We start from the raw sequence: 15,420 nt of genomic DNA on the forward strand, positions 1-15,420 counted from the left end.
CTGCTCACGGCGAATCGCCGCAGAGCGGCGGCGATCAGGCAGCACACGCGGCTGGCAAAGTGCCGGCTGCGTGTGCTGCACTTTATTTGAAGAAAATCGGCCCAGCAGGGCCTGAGCGGCAGCCTCCGGCGGTGATGGACGAGCTGAGCTCGTCCATACCGCTCAGGAGGTTAAGGGTTCCCAGAGAAGAAAGTGGATCCCTAATAAAACTCAGCGATCAAGAAATAACCCCCCCTATGCTTCCTCCGGACAACAACCAAAGCAATGACGCCAGGATTCCAGTGGGGGGCAGGCTAGCCCACTATTACGAACAATGGCACACAGTCTTCAAAAACAGGTGGCTATTGGACATTATCTTAGAGGGATACAAGATAGAGTTTATAGCCCCAGCACCATCCCAGTTCTTTATCACCCCCCCTCCAAGTGCGTCAGCTCAGGCCAAGGCTCTCCAACTAGAAGTGTCGTCCTTACTGGAAAAGAGGGTCATCAGGAAAGTACCAAGGTGTCAAGAGAGACGAGGGTTTTACTCTCCTGTATTCCTCATCAAGAAACCTCAGGGAAGTTACAGATTCATTCTGAACCTCAAAAGACTGAACAAAGTAGTGAGATACAGAAAATTCCGGATGGACAACATCCGTTCAGTGGTAAACCTCCTACAGGAAGCCTGCTACTTGACGTCATTGGATCTCAAAGATGCCTATCTTCACTTACCCATTCATCTAGAATCTCAACAGTTCCTGAGGTTCGCAGTGGTGTTACAGGGAGAGGTAAGGCACTTTCAGTTTGTTGCTTTACCCTTTGGTTTATCATCTGCTCCATGGCTTTTTACTAAGGTCATGGCGGAAGTATTAGCAGGCCTTAGGCTTCAGTCTATCCAGATCATGTCATATTTAGATGACCTGCTTATTTGGGGCCCTTCAGTGGATGTTGTGAATGACCAAATGAATATCACTATAAACTTCCTTCAATCCCTGGGGTGGTTAATTAATTGGGAAAAGTCAGCCCTAACTCCCCGCCAAAAGATGGAATTTTTGGGGTTTGAGATCTGTACAGTCAGCAAAAGACTATTTTTGCCTAGTAGAAAATCAACAATGTTGTTAAAGTCTGTTCTCTCTTTTCAGAACCTGAAGTTAATATCTCTGAGGAAGGCTATGGCACTATTGGGGACAATAACATCTTCCTTCCCGGCAGTACAGTGGGGTCAGCTTCACTCCAGAGTTCTACAGTCCTGGATTCTATCCAAATGGGACAAACGCATCTCCTCTCTGGACAAAAGACTCTTAGTCCCATGGAGCGTAAAACAATCCTTACTCTGGTGGATCGAGCCTCAAAATCGCCTGAAAGGGAATCTTTGGGAATTCCCCACACAGTGTGTCATAACAACAGATGCGAGTTCTTGGGGATGGGGAGCTCACCTCGATTCTCACACAGCCCAGGGACAGTGGTCGAACAGATCTCGTCTTCGGTCCTCAAACAGCAGAGAGTTACAGGCAGTTTGGGAATCTCTACAAGTATTCAGTACTCAGATTCTACAGGCACATGTCACGATCCGCACAGACAACAGTACTGTGGTTGCTTACATAAATCATCAAGGAGGCACAAGGAGCAGATCGCTGCTACATCAATCATCAAGGATGCTACATTGGGCGGAACAGAATGTGCAGTCTTTGAAAGCTGTTCATCTAAAAGGAACCTTAAATTGCCTAGCGGATTTCCTGAGCAGAAAGAGGCTTTCACAGGACGAGTGGAGCCTCAACGACCGAGTGTTTCAACAACTTACAGACCGGTGGGAGGTGCCTCAGGTGGATCTGTTCGCCAGGAGAACCAATGCGAAGTGCCGTCTGTTTTGCTCCCTGTGTCCCGAAGACAAGCCCTGGGCCCTGGATGCATTCTCAATCAATTGGGGTCACCACACTATGTACATGTTTCCCCCTATCCATTTGATATCGAAAGTGATCAGCAAGATTTATCGAGACAGAGCTCAGGAAATTCTAGTGGTCCCATACTGGCCCAAGAGACCGTGGTTTGCACTGTTGCAGAGGTTAGCTTCAGAACATCTAATCCTTCCAGACCACTCGGATCTATTAGTCCAGGGGCCAGCAGTTCACCCCAACTTGAACCTCCTTCATCTTTCTGCCTGGAGCCTGAGTGGCGATTACTAAAGGGGAAAGGCTTCTCTAACAAACTTTCAGAGACTCTTATACAAAGCAGGAAAAAGGTTACACGTCAGATCTATTATAAGGCATGGAGAGTTTATAGTTCCTGGTGTGACGCCAACGCCAGAGAGCTGGCGCAATCAAATTCTGTTTTGGAGTTTCTTCAAAGTGGATTTCAGAAGGGTTTAAGCATCAGTACCCTGAAAGTGCAGGTGTCAGCTTTGAGTGTCTTCCTGGACAGAAGGCTGGCGGAAGAGGAATATGTCATAAGATTTTTTAAAGCTTTGAAAAGACTTCGTCCTGCTGTTCAGAATAGAGTACCGCCTTGGGACTTAAACACAGTACTGCAAGGGTTATGTGATCCTCCGTTTGAGCCTTTAGAAGAAAGTTCAGATAAACATTTGTCACTCAAGACAGCATTTCTCTTGGCGATAACATCAGCCAGAAGAGTGGGAGAACTACAGGCATTATCCATCCTAGAGCCTTACTGTATTGTATCAGATGACAGAATCACACTGAAGTTGGATCCAGTTTTTTTGCCTAAGGTGGTATCAAAATTCCACAGATCGCAGGAGATATTCCTTCCCTCTTTTTGCAATAATCCAGCAAACCAAAAGGAGGAAAGACTGCATCATCTGGATGTCAGAAGATGTGTTATGGAGTACATGCAACGCACCAGTTCATGGAGACTTTCGAACGCCCTCTTGGTACTATTTGCAGGAAAGTTCAGAGGTAAACAGGCTTCTAAAGCAACTATAGCCAGATGGATAAAACAGGCTATTAATCTCGCTTATACCAAACAAGGAAAGCAACTTTCAGCTAAAGTGAAAGCTCACTCAACCAGAGCAGTATCAACTTCATGGGCAGAGAGGGCAGGAGCATCGGTTGAGCAAATCTGCAAGGCAGCCACCTGGTCAAGTCACAACACATTCGTGAAACACTATAGGCTTGATGTCTTATCTAGTGCCGATTTAAGTTTCGGCAGAAAAGTGTTACAGGCTGTAGTCCCTCCCTAATGGTTATCTTGTATATCATCTCAGGGTTGCTGTCCTGAGACGTTCTGGGAAAGACAAAAATTACTTACGGTAATGTCTTTTCCAGAAGTCGGAAGGACAGCACCCTTTACTACCCACCGCTGTTTCTATTAAAATTTATTTTGAAGCATCATTATGTGTGGAGTCTTTTTTTTACCAACTGAGGGGATAAGAGCATGAGGGGTTTATATATGTTCTGCCTGCCTAACCAATTATGCAAATCTTTTTTATCTAGTTCCTGTCCAGTGTAGTTTGGATGGAGACAAGTCTCAGGGCTGCTGTCCTTCCGACTTCTGGAAAAGACATTACCGTAAGTAATTTTTGTCTTTTTGCATCAATCTTTTGCATGGTGTGCGGGTTATTTTTATTGAATCTGGATTGTGTAGAGCCATGAGGGCTCGGTTTACAGACTCAGCACCCAAAATTTGTTTAGATTAGCTTCTCGCATTGATATACTGGGTGTGCAAACCTCATTTTTGTAAATAGTGTCCCAGATTCCCCCTACCAAGCAGTCACAATTCCCAGCTTCGCAGGCAAAGCAACATAAGTCCCAAAGTTCCAGTAACTCCACCAATAGGTGTCCAAGAGGTGCACAACAGATCCCAACAGTCCCAATAGATGCAGTTCTCATCAGTCCCAATGTCCAGTAGACATCCGACAAGTCAACACGACCAAATGCGGGTGAGATACACCAGTCCACAGTCCAGGGCCTCAGGACACTAAGTTCAGCACACCCTCTCTGGGTCCTAGCCGCATGGGGAATTCTCCTGGCCCACAACAGATCCAGTGAGCTGCTCTCCCTTCCCCAGACACAATCCAACTCCTTTCCATGAGGTACAAACATGAAACCAGCTCTGCTCTCAGGTGCCTAGCTGTCTGCCTCCTGCTGAGAGCCAACCACTCAGCAGCCTAAATAGTGAATGGCTTTATGCTGATAAGGTGTATCTCTGATGTCTCCAGAGCATGGGGGGAAGGTGAGTTTTCTGTGGGACAACAAATACAGTACTGTACATTAGAGTCTGCAGTCCTAATCCAATCATCCATTGTCACACCTGACTTGAGTATAACTTTGATTTTACTATAATCCCATTTTTGCAAAATTACTACACCAGATTTGGCTCTCGGTTTCTTTCACCCTTGTCTTTCTAACCTGGCAAAAAGAGCCTGGGGAGAACACTGCAGTTTCTAGGCTGTTCATACTCCATATAGACCAGAGTATAGATTCCAGGCTTTTCAGAGAGTGCCATGGAAGTGGCTGGACTGAAGTTATGAGCTTGCCCCATTACCCATATAACTGCATTTACCTCTGGATTGGTACAGAGGGCTACAGCTTTACAACATCAGCATGTGCAATATGCAGCATAGCTTTTCTGTCCTTTGTAGGCAGCATAGTTTTACTTTAGGCATCCACAGTTTATAGGTTCTTATATTATTGTAATCTAATGCCAGATTTACTTATGTTGATTATTCTAATCTATAATCCTCTCTCCATAAGGCTGGTGGCGACCCTGTGTCTGTTTTTACATATGATATCCGACCGGGTGCTGATGAACGGACTCAAGCAGCCAAATCTGCATTGAAAAGAATCAAGACTTTGCGACACCCCAATATCTTATCGTATGTGGATGGACTAGAGGTACTTTCTGTATAACCAATGAAATTCTGCTCTACCCCCATCTGATCTTTATTCTGTCCTGAAAACATCCTTATTTATCTTTATAGTAAACTCCAGGGTAAAAATAGTTTTATAGTGTGCAATAGGATCAGATTCTCTGGAAAAAAAAATCCCTCTCTCCCTGTCCTAGCAAAAAAGTTATCAGGATCCGCACCATCTAAAAAATTTTTAAGCTGGCGATAGGACCTCGCGGACACCGCACTGATATGCAGAAGTGACATCACTTCCAGATATCCCACGGGGGTACCATGCGCCTGCTTCTCACTAGTTGCCGGCTGATCGGAGACCTGACGCTGGCTGCTGGCACTCTGACTATTACAAGATAGGCGGAGGGACGCCGAGGGGGTGTTCTTCATCACGGTGAGTGGGGGTCCCTGTCACTACCTAAACTTGCGGGGGGGGGGAGCACCTGTCACCACCTAAACTAGGGGGTCCCTGTCCTAACATGGGGGGTCCCTGTCACTACATATATGGGGGGAGGTTGGGTCCCTGTCAATAAACATGAAGGGTCCCTGTCACTACCTAGAGTGCGGTGTCCCAGGGGGCGTCATGCAAAACCGCCCAAAAAAGCCAACCATTTGTTTGCGGCCTCGTATCTCTGGTTCTAGGTATGCCATTGAATCGACCCCAAGGGCCCCGCACACCAATTTGAGGGTGCCTGTCTCACTCGGATCGGGAGATGGGGGGAAAAAAGCCACCTGTCAAAAAAGAGAAGTTTCAGGTTTGCTGTACCTGAACCCAACTAAGGTTGCTGGTAGCCCCAGCTCTGGGGCATCTCTGACCTAAATTTGGGATTAATGCCACTGACAGAATCGGAGTTAGAGCCCGAAAACTCCTAAAAATCGTCATTTTCCAACTGTCATTTTCCAACTGTCATTTTCCAACTGCCAAATTCCAACTGTCATTTTCCAACTGCCAAATTCCAACTGTCATTTTCCAACTGCCAAATTCCAACTGTCATTTTCCAACTGCCAAATTCCAACTGTCATTTTCCAACTGCCAAATTCCAACTGTCATTTTCCAACTGCCAAATTCCAACTGTCATTTTCCAACTGCCAAATTCCAACTGTCATTTTCCAACTGCCAAATTCCAACTGTCATATTCCGACTGTCATTTTCCGACTGCCATTTTCCGACTGCCATTTTCCGACTGCCATTTTCCGACTGCCATTTTCCGACTGCCATTTTCCGACTGCCATTTTCCGACTGCCATTTTCCGACTGCCATTTTCCGACTGTCATTTTCCGACTGTCATTTTCCAACTGCCAAATGCCAACTGTCATTTTCCAACTGCCAAATGCCAACTGTCATTTTCCAACTGCCAAATGCCAACTGTCATTTTCCAACTGCCAAATGCCAACTGTCATTTTCCAACTGCCAAATTCCAAATGTCATTTTCCAACTGTCATTTTCCAACTGTCATTTTCCAACTGCCAAATTCCAACTGTCATTTTCCAACTGTCATTTTCCAACTGTCATTTTCCAACTGTCATTTTCCAACTGTCATTTTCCAACTGCCAACTGCCATTTTCCAACTGTCATTTTCCAACTGTCATTTTCCAACTGTCATTTTCCAACTGTCATTTTCCAACTGTCATTTTCCAACTGCCAACTTCCAACTGTCATTTGCCAACTTCCAACTGTCATTTTTCCAACTGTCATTTTTCCAACTGTTTTTCTTTTTTTCCAGACTACAATTTGAGGGTGCCTGTCTCACTCTGATCGGGAAATTGGGGGGGGGGGGGGGAGGAGGGGGCACCTGCCAAAAAAGAAGAGTTTTGGGTCTGAACTTAAAGGACCAAGAACCGCCGCCCCCCCTAAAACGGCCCCTAAAATCAGCTTGTAAAACAGTCAACCATTTTTTCGCATCCATGTATTTGGGTATGCCAGTGAACCCAAATTTGAATGTGCTCTCTCAGCTGACCTCAAGGGTTCCGCACACCAGTTTGAGGGTGTGTGAACACCCTCATACGGTGACACCGCCCTAGTGCTTTTCCGACCATCAAGCGCAGCGCAATCGCCCTCAGTGTGAACCAGCCTAGGTACCCACTTGAAGATGTATCTGGGATTGGCACAGAAGAAACGATCATTCCCCTACCCATCTTCACAGTAGTGCAATTAAAGGGATCATCAGGGGAAAAATAAAAAAATCAGCATTACTCACTGGGGGCTTTCTCCAGCCCCTTGCAGCCGACTGTCCCATGCTGACTGCTCCGCTCTCCGCCGCCGTCCCGGGCTCCCCGCACGCTGTTCAGGCCGACCTCAAGTTCGTGCTCACTGCGACTGCGTGAAGCACCACTGTCAATCATGGCCATGTTGTCCGTGGCGCACTGTGCAGGCAAAGAACTACTGCGCAGTAATCCCCCCCCCATCCCCACCCCCGCCCTCCGAAAAATTTTCTGTGGACGCACTTGCTAAGCATCATGGTGATTTGATTAAACGGTAATGAGGGGAAATCCCTTCAAGTACACATGAACTGAGAGTGTTGTGGAGGCTGACATATTTATTTAATTTTATAAAATGCTAGTTGCTTGGCAGTGCTATTGCTCTTGTTGGCGTCAGTGGTGTCTGAATTGCACACCTGAAACAAGCATGCAGCTTATCCAGTCACACTTCAGTCTTTTGTGCATGCATGTTCAGGGTCTATGGCTAAATTAGGGTGAGTACACAACTTTGATAGATGTCTGATTGGTACTCAATCCCCTTGAACGAAATCGCTGGGCCAGGCTGCACAGACGCAGCTGTGTAGGTGACGACATGCTGTCTTGCTGTGTCGGGAGTCGGAGAGATGATGGAACAGCGGGTGTGGTGTCATGCAGGGGAGGGGCATAGACAATGGGAGCTGCCATTGTGGGGGGTGTTTTGATCTTCTGGGTGGATCGTTTGCGGCTCGGTGGTCGCAAACCACTATACACCTTGCCTGATTATTGGCCGATATGGTCGTTACCAGCTTCTTCAGCTGACTTTAGTCAAGCGTGTGTATGAACCTTTAGAGGCAGAGGATCAGCAGGACAGACAGGCTATTTGCATTGTTTAAAAGGACTTAGGCCTCATTCACACTTGAGCGAGAATCGCGCGATTACCGCTCAGCGCAAAACGCTACCGGTTTTTAAAAACCGCTAGCCCATGTAAGCTTATGGTAGTGGTCTCACTGCTGCGTTTGTGGTTAGCGTTAACTGTAAACGTGTAACATGCAGCGTTTTGCCGGCGATTCGAGGATTAGCGATCGCGATTAGCATGCATAGCACCGCGAAATGCGATCGCTCCCAAAATGCTGCAGTGTCCAGTGATCACTCCCGCAAAACGCTAGCGGTAATCGCCGGTGTTTTGCGGTTTTAGGTGTGAATGGGGCTTTAAACATCCCTCCCAGTTCAGGTGTGTTTTCAATGGAGATGTGAACAGTGATAAACATGTGAGGTTTAAACCCTTTACACACTACCCAAAACTTAACATTTTTACTTTGCTGATTTAATCCTATACTGGATTCATGGGTTTTCTTTGTGAGACTGCTAACCTATGTGAAGCACACCTTGCTGATCATGGTCCTAAATTAACCCAGATGATAAATGTGACATAGATATTTTTGAGGAGTGTCAGTAGCTGGCGACTAACTTCTTCCTGACAAGTCAGATTTAGAACAGGATTCATTAACACTGGTCTAACTAGTTGAACATGATATTGTCAGTTCTAAATGACTGCAGGCATTTTATTCATTTCAGTTATGTGCTATATTTAAAGTAAGGTGTTAGTGAATTACATTCATAACTTAGGTCTTCTACTGAAACATATCAGGAGATTAAATGCATCGTAAAGGCAATTGTCCTGTTACTGTATGTAGCAGAAAACTATATGGTTGATAGAGGATTATGCCTTTTTTTTTTTCTTTTTTTATATGTTTTATCAAAGTGAACCGAGCAAACAAAACAAGATGAAATTTTTAAAAATATATACATATTAAATGTTGTATAGTGGTTCTTGTGAATTGTAAATATTTTTCCTTGTGCTTGACTTAGCACAAATTACACTTCCATGGTTGCAGTGAAATTACACCCTTCTGGTGTTTACCATTTATGTGGGGTGTTAATTGAATCTTTACCATTCACTGAAAGAAGTGTGATTCTATCTATCTATCTATCTATCTATCTACCGTATCTATCTATCTATCTATACTCTATATCTCAGCACTATGTACCTATACACTCTGTGAAGTACTGTGGAAGATGTCAGTGTTATCTAAAAACAGCCATGTCTTACCAGGGTGGAGAGCAGCCTTACGGAATCCAAGGCAACTGAGGCAGTTGCCTTGGATTCCGTAAGGCTGTCCGGCGTAAAGAGGGTCTGCTGCACCCCCCCCCCAACAGCAGAGTGGCATGGAGAGTCTATACATTATTAAAATACATGCTTTACAGTGCTCTATTTAGTTGAAAAGGTTATTATTTAGTATTTATATACAGTGGTGTGAAAAACTATTTGCCCCCTTCCTGATTTCTTATTCTTTTGCATGTTTGTCACACTTAAATGTTTCTGCTCATCAAAAACCGTTAACTATTAGTCAAAGATAACTTAATTGAACACAAAATGCAGTTTTAAATGATGGTTTTTATTATTTAGTGAGAAAAAAAAACTCCAAATCTACATGGCCCTGTGTGAAAAAGTGATTGGCCCCATTGTTAAAAAAATAACTTTATCACACAAGAGTTCAATTTCTGTAGTCACCCCTAGGCCTGATTACTGCCACACCTGTTTCAATCAAGAAATCACTTAAATAGGAGCTATCTGACACAGAGAAGTAGACCAAAAGCACCTCAAAAGCTAGACACCATGCCAAGATCCGAAGAAATTCAGGAACAAATGAAAACAAAAGTACTGTAATTGAGATCTATCAGTCTGGTAAAGGTTATAAAGCCATTTCTAAAGCTTTAGGACTTCAGCGGACCACAGTGAGAGCCATTATCCACAAATGGCAAAAACATGGAACAGTGATGAACCTTCCCAGGAGTGGCTGGCCGACCAAAATTACTCCAAGAGCGCAGAGAAAACTCATCCGAGAGGCCACAAAAGACCCCAGGACAACATCTAAAGAACTGCAGGCCTCACTTGCCTCAATTGAGGTCAGTGTTCACGACTCCACCATAAGTAAGAGAGTGGGCAAAAACAGCCTGCATGGCAGATATACAAGGTGCAAACCACTTTTAAGCAAAAAGAACATTAAGACTCGTCTCAATTTTGCTAAAAAACCATCTCAATGATTGCCAAGACTTTTGGCAAAATACCTTGTGGACCGACGAGACAAAAGTTGAACTTTTTGGAAGGTACGTGTCCCGTTACATCTGGCGTAGAAGTAACACAGCATTTCAGCAAAAGAACATCATACCAACAGTAAAATATGGTGGTGGTAGTGTGATGGTCTGGGGTTGTTTTGCTGCTTCAGGACCTGGATGGCTTGCTGTGATAGATGGAACCATGAATTCTACTGTCCACCAAAAAATCCTGAAGGAGAATATCCGGCCATCTGTTCGTCAACTCAAGCTGAAGCGATCTTGGGTGCTGCAGCAGGACAATGACCCAAAACACACCAGCAAATCCACCTCTGAATGGCTGAAGAAAAACAAAATGAAGACTTTGGAGTGGCCTAGTCAAAGTCCTGACCTGAATCCTATTGAGATGGTGTGACATGACCTTAAAAAGGCGGTTCATGCTAGAAAACCCTCAAATAAAGCTGAATTACAACAATTCTGCAAAGATGAGTGGGCCAAAATTCCTCCAGAGCGCTGTAAAAGACTTGTTGCAAGTTATCGCAAACGCTTGATTGCAGTTATTGCTGCTAAGGGTGGCCCCAACAGTTATTAGGTTCAGGGGACAATTTCTTTTTCACACAGGGCTATGTAGGTTTTGAGTTTTTTTTTTCTCACTAAATAATAAAAACCATCATTTAAAAGTGCATTTTGTGTTCAGTTATGTTATCTTTGACTAATAGTTAACAGTTTTTCATGAGCAGAAACATTTAAGTGGGACAAACATGCAAAAGAATAAGAAATCAGGAAGGGGGCAAATAGTTTTTCACACCACTGTAGCGCCGACATCTTCCTCTGCACTGTACAGAGTTGGATCGGAACGGTCAAATTGAAACAAAATATAAAAACATTGTAAAGTGTGTGTGGCCACCTTAAGGCTCGGTTCCCACTTGCGCCGGATCACATTTGACCAGCGGCAGCTAGTGTAGTTTCCACTCTGATGGTCCGCTGTGATCCAGCTGGTGCCTGGGGCAGATGCACTATCACCATAGGCTATTTAGGGAATGCATCCACCTAGCTGGGATTATCGCGGACTGCACAGGAGTGCAGTCTGCTTATAGCAATGGATCCCATGGAGTGGCTTCTATTAAAATGTAGGAGCTACAATAATGCAGTAATTGTAGAGGTGCACCAGTGTACAGACTTCTGAACTCTCAAAGGGAAACACTGCTGCCGTGTCGGGGAATATCCTTCAACTGCACAAATAAGAGAGCAAGCATTTTTTTTATATATAATAGACTCTTGCCCACTCGCTCTCGTATTCACGGATGACGGTGGAAAGTCGAAACTAGTTGGGACGAGAGCGGGCAAAGCCATGTACGCAAGTATCCCATTAAGTGTTTGTACCGGAGAGAGTCCTAACTGGCATAGGACCCTCCAGATGTAAGTGGACCTTGCTGTATTTGGGCTGATATTTGTATGCCCAATAAAAAGGAATTTTAATCAATCCACTTAGAGTATCCTTCTTTATCTCTTTGTGCACTAAGCTTGCATTAACAGGTCTGGAGTTTAACGAGGGATCTCTGGAGGTGGAATGCATCCAATATATGCCTAAGGGCCCGTTTCCACTAGTGCGGTGCGGAATTGCCACATATCACCGCTGACAAAATCGCATGCGGATGCGATTCCGCATGCGTTTTTTGCCGCGATTTCGCATGCGATTTCGCATAGGCAGGGTATATGCGATTTTAACCATGTCACTGCCTGTGTCAATTTACATTACTTTCAATGCGAAATCGCGGGAAAAAACGCATGCAAAAAATGCATGCGATTTCCCTATTAAATACGTTGCCTGCGATTCGCCTGCATTCCACACGCAGGCGAATTCTGCAGAGTCTACCGTGCAGAAAAATCCTGCAAATAAAAACGCAAATGAAAACTGACAAGTGGAAACAGTTCCATCCACTTCTATTGCCTATGCGAATCCGCATGCGTTGTCTGCATGCGAATTCGCGCTAGTGGAAACGGGCCCTAAAAAGTTGGATCAACTACCGCTGTGGCATCATTTGTTTAAAATAGGAGCTGTTCACTGAATTGTTTAGTTATTGCATTGAATTGTTTTTACTTCATGTGACATAATTTAAAAAAAAAATGACTGTATGTAATGATTTTTTTTTTTTTTTTTTTTTTCTGTTGCAGACTGATAAATGTATATACATGGTGACTGAACCGGTGACGTCTCTGGGTACATACATGAAATCCAGAAGTGACAGTGGAGGTATCGGTGAGTTAGAGATTTCCTGGGGTCTTCATCAGATTGTGGTAAGCATTTCCATCATTGATGATTCTTTTCCAGATAGTACAGATGTTTTTGGCTTTCAGGAAAATGATGATAAACCCAGTTCCTGGTGTCCTGTTCATGAGAAACAAGGGTTGCAAACTGGGATGCAACTACCTCTAGAGGGAATATTTTAGTGAATGCTGTTAATGATGGAGCAGAGTGTTCTGTACACGCAGATAGGCGCCCAGTATAACACGTTACAACTCTTTACGGAAGCAAAACATGCAGAGATATATCATAAACCACCATCAGGTGATGCAGCTTACTTAGAACAGAGAGGAACACAGAGTGAATACAGGAAATCACAATACCATAGACCTCTTCACATCATTCTGCAGATAGTGACATCTTGGGGGTGCTTTACTGCAGTTTAAAGTAATCCTGTTTATACTACCAGCAGTTAATACTAATTATTGTCCGTGAAAGCCCCTATTTCAAACTAATCAGTTTGACGCATTGGTTATCCGGTAAGGTTCTTAGAAATACATTTAAGCACAAGGGGTCTTTTTTTTTTTTTTTTTAGGTGCATTGCTTGCCTGGCTTATGACATCTGTCTGACTCTAAAGTTAAAGGGAACCTGTATCCAAAAAAAAGTTCCCCTCGGGGGTACTCACCTCGGGAGGGGGAAGCCTCAGGGTTCCAATGTGGCTTCCCCCCACTCTTGTAGCTGCAGGCAGTCCAACGCTGGCTCCCCCGAAGAGCCCCGGAATCCTCCCTCGACAAGCCTGATAAGCGCTGATTTATTTACCTTTCCTGGCTCCAGCAGGGGCGCTCCTTTCCTGGCTCCGCACGGAGATAGGCGAAAATAGCCGATCTCCGTCGGGTCCGCTCTACTGTGCAGGCAGAGAGCCAATACTGCGCTGGAGTCGGGAAAGGCAAATCTTTACATCCCCGCTGTTTGGGGAGCTTTATCGCCGCCGCCGTGGGACCGAGGAGGACGGGGAAAGCCTCAATAGGATCCGGAGGCTTCCCCCACCCAAGGTGAGTACCCCTACCCCCCCCCCCCCCCCCCCCCACCAGGGGAGGTTTTTTTTTTCACTACAGGTTTTGTTTAATGACTTAGCTGTCATGTTTTGTTTTTGTCTCTCTTTTTGCACCTAGAAAGCACTCAGTTTCTTGGTCAATGATGGTAACTTGATTCACAATAATGTCTACATGACGTCGGTGTTTGTGGACCGAGCAGGAGAGTGGAAATTGGGGGGGCTGGATTATATGTTTCCAGCTGGGAGTGAGGACAGTGTCCCTAAAAAGGGACCTGAGCTGGAGAAGTACAATCCCCCTGAAAAGTCAGACCGCTCAAGAGTGCCTGCGGAAAAGTGGTACGTGAGAGCAATGTATACTTCATGACCTTTAGATTGTAAGCCTCTGGCAGGGCTCTCCTCCCTAGTGTTTCCAGCTTGATTAGGCAATCTTACTGTCAATCACCCCTCTTGTGGACTAGAACAGTCTCTATTTTGACCTATGACACTGTACTGTTATCAAATCATTTGCATGATCTTGTTTTGTTGTGAGTTTCCTGTTTGTCCTACCTTGTATGTTAACCCATTTATCTATTGTGCAGCACTGCGTAATATGTTGGCGCTTTATAAATACTATAAATTAATAAATCTGTCTTCCGTGTATACATATATTTTCAGTTATCCACATTATGCATTTTTAACATTTACTCAATGATCTCTCTAACAGGTCTGCTGACATGTGGTGTCTTGGCTGTCTGATATGGGAGGTATTTAATGGTCCCCTTTCCCGCCCAACTGCATTGCGCTCACTTGGCAAAGTAAGTGAAATCGGTTGTCATTTATACCTAATTAAAGGGAACCTAAAGTAAACCTCAGATCAAAAATCACATTCTTACTTAAAGTGGGCTGAAACCCAGCATTTCTTCTTTGCTTTAAAAGATTTTTTTACAGCCAAAAAACCTACTACCAGAAAAAAAAATTGTAGCAGAGCAGCATTCAAACAGTTAAACACAGCACTTTGTTTTGCAGTGGAAAGCTCCTTTAGCTTATGCTCCGCATCCGGAAAGGCGATAACATTCTCTTTTGTTTACATTCAATTAGATACAATTGGTTACAGCCAGCCATGTGCAGAAACATAACTACTAGGAGCTGACAAGCAGAGACCGATGATAAATTATCACTAGATAGCTGCTGTATTTATATATTAAATTATATTAATAAAATACAATGGCAGCTTTAAGAGCAAATAAACTTCACTTTGGGAATTTGTAATTTGTAAACCGACAATATTACTTGTGCACAACAGCAAATATGGTAACTGAATCTGTAATAAAAAGTAGGAAAACACATTTTTATTGAATGTTATGTTAGAGTTTTATTCCACTTTAAAGAGAGGGAATCGTCTGAACCCTCCAGAGGCTTCTCACACCGTCTTTTGAACCTCCGCCGCTGTCTGTGACCCTTCTGTACATCACAACTACGCTCCTCTTCATGTAAGGCTGCACCTGAGCAGTACCACAAAGCTATTCGTGTATTTTTGGCTCTAGTGCGCAGGTGTGACCATGCTTGTGCAGGTGCAGTACGCCCATGTTCATTCTTGAAGAGGCACGGGGTTGGGAGCTTGAAATCCGACAAGAGTTTGTCAGATACCTTCGGCGAGGGCTCATCAGGCCTGGCAATGGAGGACAGCATAGGAAGCTTTTACAGATTGAAGAGACCTCTCTTCTACTTCAAAGGCAGTATTTGACTTTTGCCCCGAGGTCAGCCAAGTATTTGACTTTTTGCCCCGAGGTCAGCCAAGTATTTGACTTTTGCCCCAAGGCCAGCCTCAGGTAGACTTTAAAGCCCTAGTTCATGCACTTTTTTTTTTTTTTATACAATTACATTCCATGGAAATGCAGTTACTAATGAAGAGAAGGAAGGATGCACACCACTACAACAAAGTTGATTTCCCAAAACCCATCTGGCAGCACTTCAGGTGTAGTGGTGGCTGGAAGGTGTAGTGGTGGCTGGAAGGTGTA

The 15,420-nt window shown here is 44.4% G+C and overlaps 1 protein-coding gene across 1 annotated transcript in view; it reads left to right on the plus strand.

The window, feature by feature from the left end:
• Nucleotides 1-15,420, plus strand: part of SCYL1 (SCY1 like pseudokinase 1) — a 107,989-nt gene that overhangs the window by 27,250 nt on the left and 65,319 nt on the right. The window contains exons 2-5 of the mRNA XM_068259437.1: nt 4,686-4,826; nt 12,299-12,421; nt 13,542-13,759; nt 14,127-14,217. Coding sequence (XP_068115538.1) covers nt 4,686-4,826; nt 12,299-12,421; nt 13,542-13,759; nt 14,127-14,217 — 573 coding nt within the window. The remainder of the gene's footprint in view (nt 1-4,685; nt 4,827-12,298; nt 12,422-13,541; nt 13,760-14,126; nt 14,218-15,420) is intronic.

Source organism: Hyperolius riggenbachi, chromosome 11 (assembly GCF_040937935.1).
Source record: "Hyperolius riggenbachi isolate aHypRig1 chromosome 11, aHypRig1.pri, whole genome shotgun sequence".
Classification (NCBI taxonomy): domain Eukaryota; kingdom Metazoa; phylum Chordata; class Amphibia; order Anura; family Hyperoliidae; genus Hyperolius; species Hyperolius riggenbachi.